Below are 11,923 nucleotides of genomic sequence, written 5' to 3'. Positions count from 1 at the left end.
GTAGAGAGCCCAACAGGAGCTTAGGAAAGATGAATGGCGTGTATGATACTGTGTTATCCAATGTGGGTGTCTCGTTTGCCTTTCAAGTTGGCGAGTGGTGGCAGCAAGATGTGTAGTGTGGATGTGAGGACCGGCTTAGCTCATTGTCATCCTATTGCAGTATGTTAGTGGACGACTGTGAGAAGCGGAATCCCCGTTTACAGTGACATCTAAATCACATGTGCAGCCAGTGGGTGTTTGTTAGACTTGCAAAGAGAAAGGGAATCAGAGCATGACTTGACCATTGCACAGAAGTGTATTTTATCTTCGTCTTTTCCACATGCATCTTATTTATTACAGCATCTTTGTTCTGTTGGATAAAGAAGAAAATAAAGTCCAGGGTTCATGACGGCATCACGCAGGCTCGTGAGGTCCCGTTTCTTGCAGCCTGATAAGCCGCCATCCTGTGCGCCGTTTCTTTCGATACCGCTCCGTGCTGGAGCAGCTGCGCCTGTCGCTCCCTGCTCTCTTCCAGCTCCTTCCAGTGCTTCTCTTCATAAGAGTCCTGAAAGATAGACGAATACACTGATCCACAAAATCACAGCACCCAATAAATGTCAAATATTTACCCGCTTATTCTGGATTCAGAAAATAAGAGATATTCATTACATCATAAGTTATTCAGTTTTACAATAATTTTTTTTGTAGAAACTGCATACAAACTTCAATATCTCTGCTTGTGGTCAGATTTTAGTCACCATTTCCTTGGGATAAAATCTTACCTTGTGTCATGCGATGTTCGGCTTTGCACACAACTGCGGGCACAGTGTTGTCGAACTCTGTTCACACCACAGAGCCTGACAACCAACCTCAGGCTGGTGGATTGTTCAGCCAGAGCCGGGCGTCGGCTGGTTCAGGTTCACTGGTCTCCAGCACTGCAGGAGTTAATTTCTGCAGACTGGTGAGCAGGACCTAAGAGCTCAGGTTGATAATTGCCTCATGAACTGTCTCCTGCCTATTTAAAGCATGGCTCCAGAGATCCCAGTCTTGGTGATCTTCCTATTTATGGTGATCTGTGTTGCACTTCTGAGTGGTGTGAGTGTTCCCCTGATGTGTGTTACCCCCCCTTATTCTGTTGTTTCCCAGTACACATTTTGCCTCTTCTTTGTGTTTGGTTGCGGTGTGTACGAGTTTCCGTTCTCTCTTGTCCATGTCGTTTTATGGGGTTTTGTCTTTGTGATTTCCAGCTCTCCTTGAGGGTATGAGAGAGGGAGAGTAAGATCAGGGCTCGGATAGGAGTTAGGGTCACGCTGGGGGCTGGAACCTAATTACCATCAAATATACCTCCAAGATAAGAGACAGCGCAGGGACTCTAGACTGAGGGCCAGCCTAGGGACACCTGTCCCATTATTACATACCCTGTTACACCCTGTGACACCTGGTTATGTGATAGAGGTACAGCTGCTCGGGTCATTACAGTACGGCTCCGTTCACATCTGTGCCAGAGGCTCCATTGTTGCAAATCCAGCTCTATGTCTCCTATCAAATGGACAGACACCTAAACTATGGTGTGCACTGCGCCACACATCCATCCAGTGTTGGTGCTCCCATTCTTCTGTGTCTTGTAATAACAAGCACCTGTCTGCCCATCACATGACCAGGACTGAATTATATTCCCTGATAATAAAGAAAAAGAGTTTCGATTGAATGATAACAAGCAGCATTCTTGAAAATTGTGAGTAATTAATGTAGTGGTGAAGAATTTATTTTTTTTCCATTACAAAAAGAATAAACTTTATTTTCTGAAAGTGGAATACCCCATAGAGCACAGGTTTCTTTTCTGTATGTCATGCCTCAGGATTTGATCCGGCAATCCTCTGTGCTGTGATGTGTTTCCCTCTCCACTGAGCAATAGTCAAGTTCAGTCTCTGTCCAGGTTCTGATCTTTTTTGTTTTATGTTCATTGCCTTTTTTTCAGCAGGTGTTTTCCATGCTGTAATTCAGCCTGCCCTATGACCTGGTGGGTATAACTTTTTAAAGCTTCCCTGGGCTTCTCTTTTATGCTCTTGAAATTCTGAAGAGGACCCTGCTTTGAGCTACAGTCTTTCAGCCTATTGTTGCTCTATGGCAGATGGTTATCTATTTTGTTTTGTTTACTTATTTTTTTATGTGGCGCTTTCTCTCCGGATTTTCAAGGGAGGTATATGATACCTTCAATGCCTGATTAGGAAGCTAAGGTCCAAGCGGTCATTTTAGTCACCCGGTTAGGGTTGTTTCAATCTGCGAAGGGGTCTTTAAGGACTGCAAAGATGGGACCTCTAGTCTGTGCAAGAATTGGGCAGTTCAGGCATAGTTTTATTGAGTGAGACCTTATTTTATCTTATTTTTCCACATTTGTAATATTACGAGCATACTACTGTATAGGGTGTCATAATGCGGTGGGCCTTTTTGGAGGTATCAGTGCCACCGAGGATGTCAACCGGCTGAATACGAAAAACAGAAGCAACCCCATAGCAAGTATTAGACTGGGTTTTCCATTACAATCCTGGGTTCGGCTACCCAGTTTTGATCACTTGGCGTCTTGATGCGGAGAACAGATTGTAGTAAAATCCTTATATCCTAATCTAAATTGGACTCATGAAATAAGGAATTTTATGTCATAAATTGTTCATTGTGGCCGAGATCAGCCATAGAACGAAAGAGCTGAATTGTTTGTAAAAGAATTAAGATTGACAGGTATTAAATGATTTCCATTGGGTGTTTGTAACGCCTGCCTGGATCAACAGACTCAGATGGGATGTAATGGACAGGCTAGAGGGAATCCACTCACCAAGCAGGACCCCCAGAACTCTGAAACCCTTTAACCCCTATACAGGGATTTGGAATTACACAGGGCCCTGGAGATCACTACCTGTGGAAGGCTGCAGTCCGATGAGAGTAGTCGTCAGGCAGGGTCAAACCAGGAATAGCAGAACAGGGACAGAATCAGCAGGCGAGGACGTAATCAGAAAACGTAGCAGAGGTCAAATCCGGATCGGGCAGCGAGGTACAAAAACAGCAGGCAGAAGGGTAGTCAGAAAACACGCAGAAGTCAGCACACAGGAATCACAAAACAGAATAGGGCGGATCAGGAGCCAGGAAATCAGAATTATCTCTGGCAGAGGTCAGCAGACAGGAGGGAAACTAAGATGGGTGTGGTGTCTTCCCATTGGCTGTAGCTGAACGCTGGCAACTTTAGCTGGAAGACACAAGCCACCCACAGTCAGCCAGTGGTACTGCAGATCCCAAGATAACCCAGCCTAGTGAATGATCGGAGCCTGCGCCCACCGGTGCCCCTGGCATTGACTCCTCTCCCATCACCAGCACCATCCATGACAGGAACACGGCGTCGCCTGGCGATCAGAGGAGAAGTCGCTGGAGCAGACTCCGGTGGTGACGTAACAGTGTCAGAGTCGGAGGTCACCAGTTCCTCCATTCTCCTGATCTCGAATGTCTTCAGCCATTCTAGGACAGAGGAGGTCTTCCAATGTCTAGGCACAACTAGAACTTCTTCATTCAAGCATAGCATGCCTTTTTTTAATTTTGAGATAGAGCCTGTGAACATGGAGAGGATATCTACAAGTACATCTACTGTCCATCTTGTCGTGGAGCCACAAACCGGGTTGTACAAACTATTGTCGAGATGCCAGAATGGAGCAATTTTGGCACATTACCACCATATCTTGGACCTAAAGAGAATGATGAACCTCTGAGACCTCTGAGCAAATAGAATGTCTGTCCGCCCCAGGAATGACGGAAGGTGAGGGTTGTATTAAGATGAGTAACTTGTGTCTTATACTGCGATCAGCTGCATTCAGAACTCTGGTGTCCCTAAGTTTTTTGCACAAAACTCTCCAATTCTTATGGCGGTATCAGACGCTGTTCAAATTACAGATCCTGCAACTTCACCCTATGATTTCTGTGGTGCGTCTGAGCTACACAGACAGGTTCGGGCGTTGACCAGCTGTGGGCTCATTCATGATCAGGCTAGCAAGAGTTAACCTCTGCTAGCCTGCTTGTTACTTCTGGGATCACATGTTGTTGGAAGCCTATCACATTGGCCCCCTTCCTATTTAAGATGGTGGAACTACTAACCAAATATAGTTTACTGCGGTGTTCGTTTGTGTGCTGTTGTTTCCCAATCCTGCTGGTGACTGTGTTACTTTGTGCTTGGAATTGTTGTGGAGTTCTCATGTTGCCTTGTTGTTTCCTCCGTGCTCTTATTTTCCTCCTAAGCTCTTATTGTATTATACCTCTGTGTGAGCGTGCCGTGAGATAGAGTTTTGGTTTCCTCTGTTTGTCTATTTCTGTTGGCTTAATCACTCCTGCCTCAGCCCTCCCCTGGGGCTGGGGGGAAGGGTATAAGTTCAGGGCTGGTCAGGAGTAGGGCCAGGAAAGCGGCTCAGACATCCTCATCTTCAGAGGTAACTCTGAGATCAGGGATATCAAGGATCACCTAGCCTGAGGGCCTATCTAGGAGCCCCTGTCCCCTGCTCAATTTACTGTGGGGATGAGGACAGCGAGACCATACTTTTGTAAATGTGGCACCCCTGAGGCTTCAGTTGCCACAGAGGTACTGCACCTCAGCCAGAGATGTTGTATCCCATCCCTGGGTAAGGAAGATGTCATCCACCGGTTCACACAAAACACAAACACACTCAACACTCAACTGGACCGTGGTTAGGGCTATTTGCACCTTTGATGCACCATTGGTATGCACAGTTAGAGCCAAACTGGGGGATGGAGTCTAGTTGGTTGGAGCAGACTGTAGAACGAGGAGAGTCGAGAAGGAGCAGTGGAGGAGTGAAGACCTGTGGTCTGGAGCTGGTGCAGTTCGACCCAGGCGCAAGGAGGAAGTTTCCTAGAGCCCACGGGAAGTGCGCTAGACTCCCATGGTCTCGTTTCACATACAACATATTGGAGTGGAGGGACTTGGCCGCAAACGGGGATCCGGTCCCTAGACTAGAGGAGAAGAACCAACGTACTCATCTAGTAACACCGGAGGCCGAGGTGACTGCAAGCACCGAGGCCTCATCCGCACACGAATCCGCTGGAAGGTGACCACAGAGGGCCACGGGATGAAGCTTCAAGCCATCCAACAAGGTCCGCAGACACCGGCTCAGGGCACTGTGTGCATAGGTGCGGGACAGGAGGGTGAGAAGTCAGCGCAGGAAGACGACCAGGGAAAGGAACACACGAAGGGTGCACCGGTCTTGACTTCCGAACTACCCGGGAACGGCCGGAGCCCATCACAGTGAAACCCAGCGCTCCGAAGGCGGTCACTTGACTAGTTGTGTTACCTTGGAACAGTGAGTAAAAACCTTGAGACTGCATTCCTGTGTCACTCCGTTATTCGCCTGCACCCCCGCCATCATAGACAACTACTCCCATCGGCCCTGGGGCCCAGCTTTACCTCTGGAGAGCTATATCAACCAATTTGCGTCATCACCTGCTCCAGAGGTCCCATTCCGCATCGTTGGCTATCTCTAGCTGAGCACCACAGGTGGCATCACAATCTATTATCATCTTCTATAAATAATCCCCTTTTTATAACGACCACTGCCGGGGTCACGGATCGGGCCCCGCCACCTTGACATTCCCAAAGAGCAAAGGAACCGCGGCCCGGTAACGAGTAACCCCCCACGGCCCCAGTGGGCGCGTCATGCAGGTATTGTGTGAAAAGACCGCTACGCTTTAGCGTCATCTTGCACATGTGCCCACATGAGGCTCATAGACCCGGTCCTATACCGCCCTCTTACCTTGATGATATTACGTTGGGGGTATAGCTTTAAGGCTTCGGCCTGTCTCTTGCGCTCGGTTATTTTCTCTTCAAGTTTCCGCTGCAGTTCGGTGACACGGTCATTGTTTGCTATGGCAGTTTTTCCAAGCTGAGATTTAGACTTTTTCTCTTCCAGCCTGTCATAAAGATAAATGAAATAAAACACATCTAGCATACACTTCTATAAAAAAAAACAGATGAAAAAGTGTATTTTTCTTCTCCTATTAAAGCAAGGTTGTTTTAATCAGGTGAGGGCTCTCAAATAGCTCCACACTTTGGGCCGTCACACGGGTGATTCATTGTCACACTTAACGCTGAGTTTACCCTGACTTTGCAGCTTTGAGTTAAGGCGGCAGCTGAAGTGGAAAATTACATTCCCTGTCTGTGAAAATGAACATTCGCAGAGAACAAGCTTTCCAGGCCTTCCCTTTATCTGTCTGAAAAATAGTTGCTCATTTTAGGTTTTTTTTCTTGAGACCTCAGAGATCATTTCATAAATCAGGACCAATTTCCTGCATTTAGGATGGTTGGATATGTAGACAGACAAACAGACAGACAGACAGCTAGATCGGTAACAATCAGGCAACCAATATCCTTTACTGCTTGTATGCATGTTGGGGAACGTGGCTCCCAGTTGACATAATCTACTGGCTGTTTTGCCCCATCGAGCATTAATTGCCGAAATCCTGGCACTTTCATCCTCTACTGCTATCAATCAGGTTATTAATGGTTGTCTGAAGAAAGATCTGCCTCCCTGAATACACTTAAGGCCCCGTCACACTAAGCAACATCGCTAGCAACATCGCTGCTAACGAACAACTTTTGTGACGTTGCTAGCGATGTTGCTGTGTGTGACATCCAGCAACAACCTGGCCCCTGCTGTGAGGTCGTTGGTTGTTGCTGAATGTCCTGGGCCAATTTTTAGTTGTTGCTGTCCCGCTGTGAAGCACAGATCGCTGTGTGTGACAGCGAGACAGCAACAACTAAATGTGCAGGCAGCAGGAGCCGGCTTCTGCGGAGGCTGGTAACCAATGTAAACATCGGGTAACCAAGAAGCCCTGTCCTTGGTTACCCGATATTTACCTTTGTTACCAGCCTCCGCCGCTCTGTCAGTGCCAGCTCCTGCTCTGTGCACATGTAGCTGCAGGACACATCGGGTTAATTAACCCGATGTGTGCTGTAGCTAGGAGAGCAGGGAGCCAGCGCTAAGCATTGTGCGCTGCTCCCTGCTCTCTGCACATTTAGCTGCAGCACACATCGGGTAATTAACCCGATGTGTGCTGTAACTAGGAGAGCAGGGAGCCAGCGCTCAGTGTGCGCTGCTCCCTGTTCTCTGCACGTGTAGCTCCGTGCACTGGTAACCAAGGTAAATATTGGGTTGGTTACCCGATATTTACCTTAGTTACCAAGCGCAGCATCTTCCACGCGGCGCTGGGGGCTGGTCACTGGTTGCTGGTGAGCTCACCAGCAACTCGTGTAGCGACGCTCCAGCGATCCCTGCCAGGTCAGGTTGCTGGTGGGATCGCTGGAGCGTCGCAGTGTGACATCTCACCAGCAACCTCCTAGCAACTTACCAGTGATCCCTATCATTGTTGGGATCGCTGGTAAGTTGCTTAGTGTGACTGGACCTTTAGGCAAATCATCAAGATCCCCTGCTGGCAGCTACCTTTGTAATTGCTGAAGACTTATGTTCCAGATGTGTTAAATGGGAGACATGTCCGGAGACGGAGCACGTTTAGGCCACGCAGGCTGCTCACATCAGTATGAGCCTCATGCAGCCTAGTTATGTGGTGTTGAAAAACAGGTCCTGGAGCACTTTGGAGACATGGCCGTATCACTGGTTCCATGATCAATTCATTGGGCACTTCAACTAAAATTATACCTCACATACCAAGACAAAGGCATCAAACATTGTCTACACAAGCCATCAGAAGACGTTCGTACGAGATGTCCAGCTACAGTTACCCGTTGACCTCACAACACCACTTTCAAAAGCCATCATGGTGCTAAGCAAGTCAGCAACGGGGGCTGGAAGGGAGCTCTGTCATCTTCAGTGATGGGTCACGCTTTTGATTTGGATGCAATGATAGCTGGAGATTGGTCTGGAGATCACTTGTTTTTCATCATTTTCAAATCATGAGATTCCCATAATTCTACAACTTTTCCTTCTTGGTGTTGTGATTTCAATGTTGGGAAAGAAAGACAAAAAAACAGACAGAAGAAATAGAAAACCAGGTAAGGACTGTGGAGGATCTAACATTTCATTGTGGGCAATGTGCCATCAAACAGTGGAACAACAGCTAGAAGAGACGAGCCCTCTACCGTGCATCCCTTGTGGTCACCACCAATCTATGAATGCCAAGCCCTGGACCCTGCATGACTTGGGCTAACTTCCGACCTATAAACACCGAGTCCTGGACCCTGCATCCCTCTGGACCACCTTCGACCTATGAATGTCGAACAATAGACTCTGAATCCCTTGGGACCACCTTCGATTAATGAATGCAGAGCCCTCTACACTGTGTTCATTGGGGTCACCTTTGATCTATGAATGCCAGCCCTGGACCCTGCATCCTTGGGGACACCTCCAATCTATGAATGGCAAGCCCTGGACCCTGCACCCATTGGGGCCACCTCCGATCTATGAATGCCGAGCCATCGATCCTGCATCTATTGGGGTCACCTCCAAACTATGAATGCTGAGCCCTGGACCCTGCATCCCTTGGGCTCACCTCTGATCTATGAATGCCAAACCCTGGACCCTGCACCACATGGGCTCACTTCTGATCTATGAATGGCGAGCCCTCGACTCTGCATCTTTTGGGTTCACCTCCGATCTATGAATGCCGTGCCCTGGATCCTGTATCCCTTGAAGCCACCTCTGATCTATAAATACCCAGCTCTGGGCCCTGTGTCCCTTAGGCTCACCTCCGATCTATGAATGCTAAGCCCTTGACCCTGCATCCCTTGGGGCCACCCCCGATCTATGAACGCCCCCCCGACTTTGCACTTTGAGAATTTCACTATACACATGCCACCACACAAGCCTTTAGTTTAGGCTCCGCCAGCCATACTAGTGCACCACAGATAAAATTCCCATTCCTGGTCTGTTCCGTCTTTCCCATCCCTGTGTCGCCAGCGTTTTACCTCTGCACTAAATGGAGCCTCTTGCAGCTGTGATATGTAAATCTCCTCTACAGCTTGAACTGTATTTATTAGTGCAGCTGTACCGCGTCTGCATGTAAATGAGCTGTCTAGAAAACGAGCTAATTATGCCACCGCTGCTACATAAATCAGGTAATGGGGTGGTTTTTACGGGATATTTTAAAATTAGCTGCTTTTTTTAAAAAACCTTTTAACATAAGTAACGTAGTTAGCAATTTAACACCTGAAGATTTGGGTCACCGCCACCTCCCGGCATGCACGGGGTAATTACATAGCCTTCATTACTGCTCCATATTAAATAAAACATGAACTAAGTAAATAATCAACAAACACAGAATAATATGGAACATACATATGGAGCTGGCTGCGTTTATAGACTGTACAGCATAGCCAAGCTTCACCGAGATCTATGTTTGTATTGAATGTTGGGACGTTGAATTAAATTCTGTTTTAGATGATATGTGAAGGCTGCAGACAATCATTGACCGGCTGCAGCGGTCACATGAAGTCGTCATACGTAAGATTAAACCAGGAGTGAACACAGCCAGCAGAGCATAAAGGTGGGGGTATGTAGGTGAGTATGTAGCACCCAGGGGGCAAGGGGTTAAATGTTTACTCGTCGCCGGGCCTGGTTATGTTGGGTCTGGGGTTGTCACGGGTGGCCCTGCCCGGCTTCGTGGCCCCGAGGCGTACAATAAAAGGGAGGATGATGATGGTGAAGGAAATGATGGGGATAGCTTGTCTCGTGACGCCACCTGCGATATGCAGCTAGGGATAAGCCACCGCTGCTGTCGCTGTCCTCCGGGGCAGATGGTTGTAGCAGCTAAGATGGTTCTGATCCCCACAGGTGGAGCGGGCCCTGGGAAAGATGACGAGAGGAGTAGTGGCCGTTGGCGTCGAAGCGCGGGGCGCCGGCAAGTACAGGCGGACACAGTCTCTGCGGTTTCAAGGTTTCTTTACTCACAGTCCCGGTTGCCACTCTTGGAGTACCGGTCTCTATGCTGGGCCCCAATCGATCCCGAGCAATTCGAAGTCACCACCGGTGTTCCCACTGTGAGTCCTTCTGGTCAGGGTCCCTCCAATCCCAGTGTATGTGGAATATGGAACGGGCTGTGGGTGTTCCCTGCACTCTCTGCAGACCCTGGAATCCCTTGTAGCTGTAGTGAACCCGGGTCGAGCTACCTGCTCCAAGCCACAGGTCCTATGGTGCTCCCCGAAGTGTGAAGGTAGAGAGAATCTGCCTGGACCGAAGTCCTGACTGTGCTCCTCACCCCAAGCTGTGCCTGGGGCTAACTGACTACGTGTGAAGATGCTCCTTCCTTTTTCCCCTTGTGGTACCCGCCCCCCAGGTGGTTATCGTAGTGACCGGGAAAGTCCCATGCTTCGTGATGGCCACCGCCCTGTCTACCCCAGGCCATCCCACGGTGGGAAAGCACCTGAGTGTGGTTTGTGAATGTGAGAAACACCAGCGATTAACCTCTGCTTACCCGGGATGGGTACTGCACCTTAAGTGAGATACAATACCCTGTGGCGACTAAAGCCTCAGGGACGCCACAAGTATATGTTTTGTTTTCATTGCTATCATTTTGGGGTACATACAAAGTTTTCATTATTTTTTAATGAATTTTTGGGGGGACGTGCTGTGATCAAAAATGGCAATTCTGGAGTTTAGAATTAAATTTTCATAGGGGATAAATTATTTTCTGTTTTCGTGGATCAGACTTTTGCGATTGTGTTAATATCTAATATATAATAAAAAATATATTTTTCAAGCCTTTTTGTTTTTGTATCAGGAAAAGGGAGGGGGTCAAGTTGTTCTGTTTTTGCACATTTTGTTTTTAATCATTTTTAAAAACTGTTTTAGTTCTGCTTAGGAGACTTTAACCTGCACCTTTCTATTCCTCCTCCTTGGTTTCTGGTATTCTCCGCAGTTAATTCATTGTTCAGAGATCTTTGTGAATAAGTTTATGGCCCTCGATTCTATGTCTATGGCCCCTCCATTCCATAAGAATATGGCGCCTGATTTTATAAGAATATGGTACGCCAATTCTAATAAGTCTATGGCCCCCGATTTTATAAGTCTATGGCCCTTATTTCTATAAGTCTATGGCTCACAATTCTATATGTCTATTGCCCCCAATTCTAAAAGTCTATGGCCCCCAATTCTATAAGGTTATGGCCCCCAATTCTATAAGTCTATGGCCTCGAATTCTATAAGTCTATGGCCCCCAATTCTATAAGTGTATGGCCCCCAATTCTATAAGACTATGGCCCCAAATTCTATAAGTCTATGGCCCCCAATTCTATAAGTCTATGGCCCCCAATTCTATAAGTCTATGGCCCAATTTTATATAAGTCTATGGCCTCCGATTCTATGAGTCTATGGCCCTCGATTTTATGAGTCTAGAGTCTAAGGCCCCTGATTCTGTGTCTATGGCCACCGATTTTATAAGTCTATGACACCCAATATTATAAGATTATGGCCAACGATTCTATAAGTCTGTGGCCCCCGATTTTATACGTTTATGACCCCCAAATTCATTTAAACAGGCTATTTTCTCACTGGTCTTGATGAGGGGGCTTTTTGGAACCAGACACTCCTGAATTATTAGGAAGAACACGCATCTTAAAGAAAAGGAAATGTCTGATGAGTCGCTTCCATGTGTCAGGGACTGGTGTAAAATTTTGGGCGTAAGGAATGCCAGAGGCCTTCATGAATTAGACGAGCTGTGGTGTCATGTCCCCGCCGCTCCCCCGACTTGCCACATCTCTGCCCATTTTGGTGGACCTGGGAAAAGCTGGCGTAAAAACTAAAAATTTTGGGAAACTCTGTGTTGCATAAGAAATTTGCAACTTTTTTGCAAAGTCCTGTAAAAGCTTGTCACTTCCGGTGCTTTCTGCACTGCTATGATACCAATTCCCAGGATGTGACTGCAAAGGAATATTCCAAGGTAGGTGCCT

The 11,923-nt window shown here is 47.5% G+C and overlaps 1 protein-coding gene across 2 annotated transcripts in view; it reads right to left on the bottom strand.

The window, feature by feature from the left end:
• Positions 1-284: 284 nt before the first annotated feature.
• Positions 285-11,923, bottom strand: part of CFAP99 (cilia and flagella associated protein 99) — a 105,189-nt gene continuing 93,550 nt past the window's right edge. For both annotated transcript variants that reach the window (XM_075332985.1, XM_075332998.1), the window contains 2 exons: positions 5,778-5,934; positions 285-544 (listed from right to left, as the gene is read on the bottom strand). In XM_075332985.1, coding sequence (XP_075189100.1) covers positions 383-544; positions 5,778-5,934 — 319 coding nt within the window. In that variant the 3' untranslated portion in view covers positions 285-382. The remainder of the gene's footprint in view (positions 545-5,777; positions 5,935-11,923) is intronic.

This window comes from Anomaloglossus baeobatrachus, chromosome 1 (genome assembly GCF_048569485.1).
Source record: "Anomaloglossus baeobatrachus isolate aAnoBae1 chromosome 1, aAnoBae1.hap1, whole genome shotgun sequence".
Taxonomy (NCBI): domain Eukaryota; kingdom Metazoa; phylum Chordata; class Amphibia; order Anura; family Aromobatidae; genus Anomaloglossus; species Anomaloglossus baeobatrachus.
This window is presented reverse-complemented; position numbering and strand designations above follow the sequence as displayed.